At 40.2% G+C, this 13,077-nt stretch overlaps 2 protein-coding genes across 2 annotated transcripts; one reads left to right on the top strand and one right to left on the bottom strand.

The window, feature by feature from the left end:
• Positions 1 to 456: 456 nt before the first annotated feature.
• LOC311597287 (olfactory receptor 10J3-like) lies at positions 457 to 1,398 on the top strand (the record flags this gene model as incomplete). The annotated part of the gene is made up of 1 exon (XM_084781525.1): positions 457 to 1,398. The coding sequence occupies one exon, from the start codon at positions 457 to 459 to the stop codon at positions 1,396 to 1,398; it is 942 nt and encodes a 313-aa protein (XP_084637651.1).
• Positions 1,399 to 5,911: 4,513 nt separating this feature from the next.
• Positions 5,912 to 12,755, bottom strand: FCER1A (Fc epsilon receptor Ia). Its single transcript, XM_084796055.1, has 5 exons — positions 12,655 to 12,755; positions 12,238 to 12,258; positions 10,645 to 10,899; positions 7,273 to 7,527; positions 5,912 to 6,321 (listed from the first exon to the last, which is right to left on the bottom strand). Exons 1-5 carry the CDS (start codon positions 12,707 to 12,709, stop codon positions 6,170 to 6,172), a joined length of 738 nt encoding a protein of 245 aa, XP_084652181.1. The 5' UTR covers positions 12,710 to 12,755; the 3' UTR covers positions 5,912 to 6,169.
• Between the last annotated feature and the right edge of the window lie 322 nt (positions 12,756 to 13,077).

Raw genomic sequence — 13,077 nt, 5'->3', positions numbered from 1 at the left:
TCAAGTGTTGGAAAATAGTGGAATGAGTGTGTACTTTGTATACTGTTCACTAAGTATAAATCAAGCATATTCATTATTGAAAACAATGGAGAAAATTGCATGAAGCTAAAATAGGACTAGTGTGTGACTCAATAACTATATAATTAAGAATAATTAAGAAACTGAAGCTAAGTTATTTCTACAAATCTCTTTTAATTCTGACCTACTTGGTTTATTGTTTCCATCTGTTTTCTCAAATTATGGTCCTAGTTGAAGAATTCTACAGTTCCAAAGGAAAGGTAGCACAAAGAGGAAGATTGAGCGGCCCTCCAATGCCTGAACCCCAAGACTCTGTGGTCTCCGGCCTTCTCCAGGATAAACACATTCTTCACCTTGACCAAGCCTGATCTGGTTTGTTTTCGACTCATCAAAGCTTTCTCCCCCTTGCCCAGCTCCCCGAAGCATACGCTAGTCTCAATGCTAAAGTCAAACGCAACCTTGATAACAGAGTTCCTCTTTGAAGGCTTCTCCAGCTTTGGCTGGCAGCACAGGCTTACCCTTTTTGCTATTTTCCTAACATTGTACTTTCTGACTCTGTCTGGGAATGTGGTCATCGTGACTATTATTCATCTAGATCGTCATCTCCACACTCCCATGTACTTCTTCCTAGCCATACTGCCCGTCTCTGACACCTGCTACACTGTCACCATTATACCACGGATGCTTTCTGACCTCCTCAATCCTTACCACACGATTGCTTTTCGAGACTGTGTGGTCCAGATCTTCTTTTACCTAACTTTTGGCATCAACAACTGTTTCCTACTCATGGTCATGGGATATGACCGTTATGTGGCCATATGCAACCCCTTAAGATATTCGGTCATTATGGGTAGGAAGGCCTGTATCATCTTGGCATCTGGGTCACTGGGAATTGGTCTAGGCATGGCTATTGTCCAGGTGACATCAGTGTTTAGCCTGCCCTTCTGTGGTAGCTGTGTTATCCCCCACTTCTTCTGTGATGTGAGACCCCTGTTGAAGCTGGCCTGCGCAGATACCACCATCAATGAGATCATCAACTTTGTTGTCAGTGTCTGTGTCCTTATTCTACCCATGGGTGTGGTCTTCATCTCCTACGTTGTGATCATCTCCACCATTCTGAAGATTGCCTCAGCTGAAGGTCGGAAGAAGGCCTTTGCCACCTGTGCCTCCCATCTCACTGTGGTCATCATCCACTATGGCTGCACGGCAATCATCTACCTAAAACCCAAGTCCCAGAACTTGCTGGGGCAGGACAGGCTCATCTCAGTGACCTACACCCTTATTACCCCTCTACTGAACCCTTTGGTTTACAGTCTGCGGAATAAGGAAGTCAAAGATGCCCTACGCAGAGCCTTGTGGCAGAAGCCACCTTCCTCTTAATGGGGCTTACTTGTGAATTTCATTTCCTCCAATTTATGAATATGCACTTATTTTACATAGTTTCTAATAATTCCTTTGCACATGGTATCAGAAAGACCAGGAAGTGTTAAGGATTTATAACTTAGGGGCTTCTTTCTATGCCATAAGACATCTGTGCTGTCCTCTAGAAGAATGAGATAGTGATTTTTTTATGTACTTAGTTTAAGTACAAAGAAAATTTATAAACCCAGTTTGCTTATGGCCAGAGGCTTGGTGAGCTTTTAACTGAAAGCTTTCCTCCAACTATGATTGACTAAAACTTTTTCACTTCCCTTCCCAACTCCTTGAGAGCTAGTCTTTTCTCAATATCAGATCTAAACTGCCTTGTGTATAGACATGTTCACATGTGCACATGACTGCATTCTCCATGAGAATTTTTTGATTTTCAGTCATGTGTCATACCTTTAAACCAATGATAGACCTCATATATAGTGGCAGAACCCATACAGCTAGTTGTAATGAGCTGGTACTATGTGTGATATGTAGCTACAATCTGTAGTATTAACACAATGATAAAATTGCTCACAAATATATTTCTTAGAATAGATCCTCACTGGTAGACGTATAAGGCTGTATCAATTCAAGATTATTATAAAACCAAGTCCATTAAGTTTCTAAATCTGATAAATATCAACCATCATTTGTTGTGGTTAAGGATGATGATGGAGTAAGTACACAAACATGTATCTTTATGTCAAAGATTTTCTTATATTCTATTTTCAGATATCATGTTAATACTGTGTGAGGGTTTGGGGGATTTTCGAGAGACTTAAAGTGTGCCTTTGAAGTAGATGATATAGCAGAGGTAAGAAAGTAGAACAGCACCAGCTACAGAAAACACAGGTGTGGCTCTCCACAATCCTGTTGCACACACATGAGAAAACTCAGACTGAGAAGTCAACCATATGGACAAGGTTAGCTTCGTTCATCCCTTCAAGGCTGTGACAAAGGTGGTGGAGCAGAAGTAGCCCCGTAGCTATCACAGTGAAAGGCACATCAGATCAGCTGGTTGGCAGAAGGGGAGCACACCTGTGGAAGAGAACAATGGGATTTAGGTTAGCACGTGTCAGTTTGGAAAGAAATTCTCTAGAATGTGAAGGAAATTCTCTAGAAGGGAAGAACTAAGTGTTTCTAGAAATGGTAGAACCGGCTACTTTCTGTAGAGTTGTTTAAAAGACAATTAACAAAAAAACTAGCTTAGCTCTTCTGTTTTACTCTGGTCTAAGTAAAAGTAGGATGCAATGGTCAGTAAATGGCCATCACATGTCTGAAGATGAATTTTCCCCAGGATCCATAAAGGATCTCCTCAGGTAACTGAGAGTCCTAGAGTGAGTCCCCTTCAGGAAGCGTCCCTGCTGAGGAGGCACCTTTGTGCTTTTACCACACTCTGGGGACGTGCTGCCCACAGGGGTTTGTCTATTCCGTGGTGTCGCGTCTCTATGATGATTATGAAGAGCTATTCCCGGGCCAGAGCTGTCATTTGTGAGATGGCTTAGAGTTTTTGCTGTGCCTTTTTCACATCTCGGTTTTTCCGCTTTCAAACCTGCTTCTTCCACTCCAGCAATGGTGTGGATGCTGCATTTCCCGGGGTCACCAATCTTCAGTAGCATTTTAGAGTTCCATTTTCTAGAACAGTTGGTATTTGTGGAAAACACAATTTTTAGCCTTACCTTATTCTAGTACAGGTAGATGAAATCTTTTATTTTAATTTTAAAACATATTTTTGTTAACAAATATTGAGTTATATCTACCATGATAAAATTTACAAGGCAATAATTTTGTATGATCTTCTTGAAAATTGGTTAAGAAATAAGTACCTGAATTTTCTGTAATTTCAGATTCTTTGGACTCTGACTCCACAGCATTGCAGAGAGACTTTTGTCCACTGTCTGTGCCATGTTGAACATCAACAAAACTGACAGTACACCTACACCTTTTCAGTTTTGAAAATGAAAGAAAGTGAGTGTTGCAAGTGGTATACGCAGGAACTTGATAGTGACTCTGAGCATTAGTGGAGTGCATAATTCAGTGAGAATGCTGTGGCAATTGATGTAGCACCATATGGGCACATGAACTTGGTAAGTAACTATCCAGACTTGGGCAGGTGAACTAAGGCAGGAAGACAGACTCTGAGGTCACCCACAAGCCTGTGCTGTCTCAGGTGCTTCTTTCCCCCACAGCAGGAAAATGCATCTTTAGGTTTAGAGAGGGACTCCCCGCATTCCCCATTTGATGAGAGGTACATCTTTCCTCCAAGGACTTTCTTCTCCAAGAGTGACTCCTGATACATCTTTTGTCTGAAACCTTATCTGGAGGCATCCTCCGAATTTGTCTTCCACGGGTCACAAGCCAAGAGATGGCCCATCTGTTCTCTCATCCCCTAATATCAGGAACTCATAAGGATTTGTGATTATCTATTTTGATGGGGCAAATGTTGTTTTATGCCCTGTCCTGGACCAATTTAGTGTAGATCAGAGGTGACCAAGGAGATCTCAGGTAAATCAAGAAAGGAAATTTCTTGAGTAACCTGTGTAACCTACTGACCATTTGACATAGATTGAAATACACACACACACCTCCTATTAGAAAGAGTGTAATTTGCGGACCACTAACTATTTTAATATTAACCTCATTTTCTAAGTCACTTCTGGAGCAGAATGTGAATAACCATGAAAGCTAAAGAATAAAAGAGAAATGGCAGGCACAGGTCTGAAATTAAATAGGAATTTATATATGAGAATCAGCACCCGAAGGCAGTGACAGGTCTAGGTGCCCAGTGACGGGGCATGAAAAGAAATCCACCCTAGCACTGGGGTGGGAGCATGGCTTCTGAATGTCTGCACCTAGCTGATCACTACATGGGATATGAGTGACAATGTCTGAGATTAAGGATAATTGAGAAACCACCTTGTGCTATTACCCTCTCGTACAGAAACAATTAGAATCTCAAAGACTTGCAAGTGGCTGACATGGTCCTGCATCCAGTGAGATGCAGCTTGGACTTCCATCTCTCTGCTCTGCCCATGGCTCTCCCAAGCTCGGCTGGGGGCGGAGGGCGGCTAAAGTGAAAGGCAACGCTCAGGATTCTAGACTTCAGCTGTTTCTTAAGCTGATGAAGCCTGGAACTGCTGCCCACTTCAAGCACCTCTCAGTTCCTCACTCTGATTATTTGGCATCACAACCAAGGAAATCTGAGATAAAGGAGGAACTTCCTGTCTAGCTCAGTGCCAGAGACACTGACACTGTAGGGGGCTCTGTGGAACAATGTGTCTCTATTGTGTGTGGTGGCAGCAGTGTGGTCTGAAGGCTATATCCTGAAATTAACCTTGGGCAGGCAGCAGAGAAAGTTTCCCATAAAACCACCCATGAGTTTCCAGTGGGGACTTTCCCCTGCCTGTATTCCAGGAGAAATCACTTTTACATTCACCACACCTATTTACGTAAACCCATGTGGCAGGACGTAGTCATTCCTTACTTTCTGAAATTAGGAAAATATTAAGGAGGGAAGTGAGAAAGAGGTTCCCATCATATACCCATGTGCCCATTTTTTTACAAATAAAAAGCTGAAGTATGTATACCCCACCAAAATATCTTGGCAAAATGGAAATCTAGATCTAGTCAGTGTTTGCAAGTTACACTCGTTCCCCACAATGTCTGAGGTAACTTGACTCTCTCTGTTATCACATGTTGGCTGTCATAAGGCCCTGATCAGCACTGACAGTGTAGCCCCTGTCCCTTAAGAGTTTTTCTTAAGGCGCAACTCATTTTCTCCACAGGCATGGTACAGGAGCTGAATTAGATATGATGCCTCTCTTCATCCCTATTTTAGAAATAAAACACTGACTGCATTAATATATAAGCAGATTTTCTCAAATCTCAAATCCAGAGAGTAAAAGAATCAAGGTTGGGGTCCAGGTCTTCTACTTGTGTGGTTTAGCCTTAGTAACAGATATCTTTGCCGGGAAGAAACTATTCGCACTGTGAGACAGACCCAGGTCTTCAGTGAATGCTTTGGTAACAAAATGAAAGAGATAACATATAAACATACAAACCCAACCATTTCCTTTACCCAAGAACTTATTTGGTCCTAGACTATAAACGATGTTTATCATTTACTGGATTTCCCAAAAGCCATTTGCTTTGTTCCTCTGTGGAGATAGGATATAAGTTGCAGCTGTGAGATTGGTGTGGCTGAGTTGATCACATATGAATCCCGCTTTTCTGAGTCGCCTCAATTTGTTGAGTATCAAAAGCTTCTAGCAATGGAAAGCAGAATACAAACTAGGCCAACGTCACCAGTATTCTGCTTCCCATGTCTTCTGTGTCACCTGCTACTTCTAATGACAGAAAAGACATATTATATTTATACCCTCATGGTATTTTTTTTTCTAGAAGAAAACCAACAAATTAATAGAAGTACCATGCCACATGATTCCATAATTACTTTATTCAAACGTGCTTCTCTTTTGCAAATACAAATAAAGGCATCAACTCATTCTTTAACTTATTAAACCATTTTTATTGAGCATTTGCTATTATGTCACACTTAGCCGGATGCAGCTGGTTTAACAAAGCATTTAAGTAACTCCTGGGGCACAGACTTTTCTATGGAGAACATGAGCAGCCTTTGACAGTGGAGAGGCTATTGAGGACACTGTGGGAAGTTGCTGTTAAGAATTGTGTCTTCAGAAATGACATCAGTTCCTTTATGTGCCTGGTTAGGTGTTAGAGTTCACGGTTTTTTGCGTTTTCCCATCATCTGAATCGTCAAGACTGATTTGAACTCTTCCTGGGTTGAGATCAATAACCCTGTGTCCACAGCAAACAGAGTCACCACCAACAATGGGAAAAACAACTGTAGCCAAAAATACTTGCTTCTGTAAGCTAGAATGGAACGTGGATAGAACAAATATACAATTCAGATCAGAATATGGAGAAATTGATCTCAGAGATCTTTCTTCCTGAAGAGGGACCCAAGCATGACTTGTACCGTTAGCATGATCCAGTATCCAGGAGCAGCAAGAAAACACCCAATTTACTGAGTTCCATAGTCTGTGCTCTCTACAGTACTGTGGAGGGGGAATGATTACCAATAGCCCCTGTCTGTCTAATGGTTCCACTAGCCAGTGGAAGTCATACAAAGTCGGATGCTGTTCACTGACTATTTGGACATAGAAAGGACACACCACGGAGCCAGGGATAGTTAAACATCACAGCAAAGTGTTTTTTCGTAGTGAATTATCAACATTCCAAATTTCCTCCTTCAGAGGCAAACATTTCAAAGTTTCCCTCTTACATGACATTTGGTAAGAGCAGCTTTTCTTATGAGCCATAGGGAAGCCCAGCTGCCTGTCCTCAGCAGGCACACACTCATCTTTGAGACCTGCACATGCAGCTCACTGACACGTTGATTTCCTTCCCCACCATCCTCAGCTAATATAAACTCTTCAAGCTGTTTGTATCCTTGTTCCCTTTAGCTTCCCAAACCCCTTTCAATTTAATAAATACAAACACTCTTGTTGGGAACAATAGAAAAATTTTTTCAAATGTTAATTGTCACCTTTTATGTCTAGATAGGCTTTTTAAAGTTTGTAAAGCCATTTAAGGTAAACATCTCCTTCATCTTTATAAATGTCCATTTTGTGCATAGGTATTAGCATCAGCACATACCAAGTAAGAACTCTGTGTGGAGATATGTATTGGGTCTCCTTGTTGCAAATCTGTTAGACGTTCCAGAAACTCACAAATGCCTTTGTTGTACAAACTTCAAACTCTGGCTCATATTCTCACTTTCTCTTCCCCTGTTATAAACTACTTTTGTCTTTAACAACTTACCTTTTATTACAGTAATTCTGAATTCCTCAGATGTACAGTTCAGCCGACTAACACAGCCTGTGCAGTGGTAGGTGCCACTGCCGTTAAGTGTGGCTTTTCTAGAGATGTCGGAACACTTATAGCAGTACTTGAAAGCAATGCCATTCTGGTAATAAGTTACTGAGTGGACATTCTTGTTCTTCCAGCCATGGCACCTGATGTCAAAGGACTCATTCTCCAAGACCACATCCGCAGTAGTCTGAAGGAGCAGCCAGTCTGAAGAGCATTCATTACATAATTGTTATTTTTTTCTCCTTTATTAATTTATTCTTGTTACATCTCAATGGTTATCCCATCCCTTGTATCCTCCCATTCTTCCCTCCCTCCCATTTTCCCCTTACTCCCCTCCCCTATGACTGTTCCTGAGGGGGATTACCTCCCCCTGTATATGTTCATAGGGTATCAAGTCTCTTCTTGGTAACCTGCTGTCCTTCCTCTGAGTGCCACCAGGTCTCCCCCTCCAGGGGACATGGTCAAAGGTGAGGCACCAGAGTATGTGAGAAAGTCATATCCCACTCTCCACTCTACTGTGGAGAGTGTTCTGTCCATTGGCTAGATCTGGGTAGGGGTTTAAGGTTTACCGCCTGTATTGTCCTTGGCTGGTGCCTTAGTTTGAGCAGGATCCCTGGGTCCAAATCTGCCTACCATAATGTTCTACTTGTAGGCTTCTAGGACCCTCTGGATCCTTCTACTTTGCCATTCTCCCATGCTTCTCTCATCTAGAGTCCCACTAGAATGTCCTCCCCTCTGTCTCAGTTTCCTGGTAAGTGAAGGCTTTCGTGGGACATGCCCCTTGGGCTAATATGCAGATATAAGTGAGAAAAAGTGGGGAAGAGCCTGGAACATATTGCCACAGGAGACAACTTCCTGAACAGAACACCAACAGCCCAGGCCTTAAGGTCAACAATTAATAAATAGGACCTCATGAGGCTGAGAAGCTTCTGTAAGGCAGGAGACACTGTCAAGAGAACAAAGTGACAGCCTACAGACTGGGAAAAGATCTTCACCAACCTATATCTGCCAAAGGTCTAATATCCAAAATATATGAAGAACTCAAGAAATTAAACACCACCAAACCAAATAACCCAATTGAGAAATGGGGCTTGGAACTAAACAGAGAATTCTCAGCAGAGGAATATCAAATGGCTGAGAAACACTTAAAGAAATGCTCAACCTCCTTAATCATCAGGGAAATGCAAATCAAAACAACTCTGAGATTCCATCTTACACCCATCAGAATGGCTAAGATCAAAAATTCAAGCGACACCACATGCTGGCGAGGATGTGGGGAGAGAGGAACACTCCTTCATTGCTGGTGGGAATGCAAACTAGTACAACCACTTTGGAAATCTATCTGGTGCTATCTCAGAAAAATGGGAATAGGGCTTCCTCAAGACCCAGCTATTCCACTCCTTGGAATATACCCAGAAGATGCTCCAGCACACAACAAGAAAATTTGCTCAACCATGTTCATAGCAGCCTTATTCATAATAGCCAGAACATGGAAACAGCCTAAGTGTCCCTCAATAGAAGAATGGATAAAGAAACTGTGGTACATATACACTATGGAATACTATTCAGCTATTAAAAACAATGAATTCCCGAAATTTGTGGATAAATGGATTGAGCTAGAAATGATCATAATGAGTGAGTTAACCCAGAAGCAGAAAGACTCAAATGGTATATACTCATAATTGTTATTTTTTAAACAATGGATAAGAGTCCTGAAGAAGGGGACAGGGAGCAGAAAGACACATGCCCAGACAGATAAAAGGGGACCATATATGAATGATCATTAACCCATATCTTAATTCATAAGATCAATTAAAGAACAAAAAAAATAATTTGTATAACCTGAATTCTACACCAGAGAATCATTCTCCTCCTGACCAGAGTCAGTCTGGATACATAAAGTCTTGTGCCCCACTGCTGAGCCCACATGTGGAAAGTCAAAAGGCCAGAATTCCCTAAAAAACTTTCCCAGCTAGGTCGACTTAAGAGGCAGCAGACAGACATACTCTTCCTAAAAGTTTGAAAAGAAATTTTGTTCACTCTTCACAGAGGCTTCTTGGTTTTGTTGTTAATTACATTTGTATGGTTTGAATTTAGAATTTTATAGATGTTAAAACATGCCTTTTCACTGAAGAAAATTATAAGCTGTGTCTTTTCCTTTTGAAAGATAGTTGGCCAAAACACTTCCTTAAACTATGCACATAAAATTTAATTACTTGTTTAATTTTTATTTACTGTCTTTTTATCTATGTAGACATATCAGTATACAGGACTGTATCTTGTTCTGTTTTATCACTAGTACATAACACAGTTTTTTTAGAAATTTGTAGATACTCAGTGGTTATTTGTAAGTAATGATTCAGCAAGTTATAAAAATCTTATTCCCTGGCTAATGTCATTTTAATAAATTATAGAACATTCACAAAAGGAGAATTTTGAATGAGAACATGTCTAACATGTGCAAGCATATTGTATTTAAGGAAAGCCCTTTGAAGACTTCTCTAAATTCTACTATCGGAAAATAAATGACTATTCTGCATTGTTTAGTTTGTATTTGGAATTTTATAGATGTTAAAATATATCTTTTAACTCAAGAAAAATATAACCTATAACTTTTCTCTTTTAAAGATGCTTCACTTATTCAACATTTGATGAATCCTGGATATGTTGTATTAAGTTTTGACACTAAAAAGTGATAAATAAACAATATTTATTGTAGTAAAATAAATAACTTTTTTCATAACAGTAAAGGACATGAGGAATGTGCAGAGGTATCTTTCATGGAATATGAATTATTCAGAACAAATCTTTACTCAGACATTATGATACATACACAGCTTTTTGTAGTGTCCATATGCCTGTCATGCCATCTCATCACAGACTACGTATCTATATCTAGGTATAATAGATTTAAAAAACAGAACACAGAAATAACATTGATGACTGCACAGACTATTGAAAGAGGATGTAAGGAGCAATTCAAAATTGGAAGACTGAAATATCTTGAATGATATACTCTCAATATCTTAGAATAAAATACATGACAGCCTTTTTCTATTGCCCTGGTTCCCAACTTGTGGGTCACAACCCCTTTGGAGAGTGTAGAACAACCCTTTCACATGGGTTACCTAAGACCATAGAAAACACAGATATTCATGAATCATAAAAATAGCATACTTAGACTTACAATCTAGCAGAAAAAATAATTTTATGGTTGTGGGTCACCACAGCATGAGGGACTGTAAGGTAGGTTGAGAACAGCTGTTCTAATGGGTAACTTTTCACATGAGATATATGTATTCCCGTGCCTTTAGAACTTACCTTGCATCACTTTCAGGTACACAGGCTTACTCTTGTAAAGTCCTTGGTTCTGACATATGTATTTTCCACTGTCCTGAATGGTGGCACTCATAATGACCAAATTTGAAGATGTCGCTTTAGAGATGGTGCCATTGTGGATCCATTTAGTAGAGTTCTTATGAAGAGAGCTGTTCCCGAGGCATGAAAGAGTCACTTTCTCTCCTGTAAATATGCTAATCCATGGTGGGTTCAAGGACACTACAGATTTCTGAGTGGCTTAAAGAAGGTAAAATAGTGAAGATATATTTTAAGTCATTGAAAATTATCCAGTCTCAAAACTAAAAACATGTCAATAGTCTATCCAATGGTCTAACTTGTTAGTAACAAGACTCTGTCCTGATATCTAGGAAAAGATAAAGGATGAAGAACACAGTGATGCTGTTTCAGGGAGCAAACAATATAGACATAATGATAGGGCACAAACAGAAGAAGTTTGGAAGGAATTGAAGTAATTTATTGTATGATGTATTAACATAATCTAATTCTCTTAACTTCAATGTCAGTATCCATAAATGTAAATTGTAATATTTTTAGGTAGGAGATAGTATTTGCCACAACAGGTAATTTCTCAGCATAATGATTTGTATATAGTTAGTGTTTGCTAATTAATTATTGAATGACTGAATTTAGAAATAATAGATAAATATTAACGCCTACGTATCATTAAAAGTGTCAGGAGAAACTGTCAATCATTTCATATTATAACAAGTATTGATACTGTTGGCTCTACAATGTAAATAAATCACATTGATTAAGATAAAATATATACTAGACTTAATATACTATCAGGTTTTAATAATTATTTAATTGTAGTTTTAAAATCTATTTAATTGTAGAATCCAGTTTTTGCCAGCTGTGAAACCCCCAGTGAGTCATGTAATCTGTTACAGGATTCTCAACTATAAAATAACAATAACAATAGCAATACAAAAGTTGGGTGAGTGCATGCCAAAGTTCTAGACAGAAGATATGATAAGAAGCCTCAGTGAAGACATGGCTGTTGGTTTAAGCAGAAGAGGGGACAACTAGAGAGGGGAAATGGCATATGGGAAACTTTGGGGCCATGAATAAAAGGGAGAGGATGAGGTAGATCTGAAAATCAGACTGAAGAAGAAGAAGAAGAAGAAGAAGAAGAAGAAGAAGAAGAAGAAGAGCAACAACAACAACAACAACAACAACAACAACAACAACAAGAGCAAGAACAAGAAGAAGAACAAGAAGAACAAGAAGAAGAACAAGAACAAGAAGAACAAGAACAAGAACAAGAAGAACAAGAAGAACAAGAAGAAGAACAAGAAGAACAAGAAGAAGAAGAAGAAGAAGAAGATGACAAAGAAGAAGAAGAAGAACAAGAAGAAGAAGAAGAAGAAGAACAAGAAGAAGAAGAAGAAGATGACAAAGAAGAAGAAGAAGAAGAAGAAGAAGAAGAAGAAGAAGAAGAAGAAGAAGAAGAAGAAGGAAATTCAGAGCTGTAAGAAAGCATTACAGGATACAAGCAAACAGCAAGAGAGAGCAATGTCCAAATACACTGAGGGAAGAAGGACAAAAACTCACCAGTTAACATGGCACTCAGAGCTGAAAAATCAACAAAGGGCAAGTTAGCGTATGTTCCCAGTTCTCCCAGACACTACAAGACTGGGATCAATATGGAAATAAGCCCCACATCCACATGAAGTTTTAATGATCAACAAGGAGAAGGAGCCACACTCTTTCCTTTATCCTCCTCTGTTGTTTTCTGTCTTGTACTCTAGGAGATGCCAGAGGATTGAAAAGAACCAACTATTAGCCTGGGTTTCCACCGGGGTGGTGCTCAGCCCAGTTTCCTTTATACTACAGAGTGCCCCACATTTTGCATGTGTGCTGAAAAGTCACCAAAAAACCCTCCCTGTCTCCCCCTGCCCCTCCCCCCCGGTTGCTCTCTAGATGCACTTGGGTCCCTCGTGGTGGAGAGTAGCATGATCCTGTACTTACAGATGATCAGTAGCGCTGGCCACGGTTGGGCAGACCCTCCAGCGGCAGTAGCCATTGCTTCTCGCCTTCAGGTGCTAACTGCGCCAGAGAGCTATGGCTTCAAAAACAGGCTCGAAACCACAAAGGAGAAGGAAATGTCTTCTGCATCGTATCTGGTTATCATCAGCTATGCCTGGGCTTGGCTTTCCCCAGAGATAATAATAGGGTTGTGCCAAATTTGGCAATTCTATAGTCACGCATTTGCTCCGTTGTACCGTCAGCTTTGTACCTAGAAACTGGTGGGTGAGGGTCATGGGTGTAAGCGGAGCCACAGGGATTCCTTAAGGTGCCATTCAGGGCACAAGCATTTGATTCGAGACTTAGACACACAGGGTGTAGAGGACTGCAGAACGAGACAAATACTTACTGAATCCCTTGTTCCAG

Source organism: Acomys minous, assembly GCF_964271855.1.
Source record: "Acomys minous genome assembly, chromosome: 1".
NCBI lineage: Eukaryota > Metazoa > Chordata > Mammalia > Rodentia > Muridae > Acomys > Acomys minous.
Note: the sequence above shows the minus strand (reverse complement) of the source record. Positions and strands in the feature narration are given on the sequence as shown.

Coding starts and splice junctions, on each gene's coding strand:
- FCER1A (XM_084796055.1), bottom strand. CDS start 12,709: ATGGCTACTGCCGCTGGAGGGTCTGCCCAACCGTGGCCAGCGCTACTG. Junction 10,900..12,237: donor TCTGAGTGCCATGTTAACTG/GTGAGTTTTTGT, acceptor ACCTTCTTTAAG/CCACTCAGAAATCTGTAGTG. Junction 7,528..10,644: donor GTACCTGAAAGTGATGCAAG/GTAAGTTCTAAA, acceptor AATGCTCTTCAG/ACTGGCTGCTCCTTCAGACT.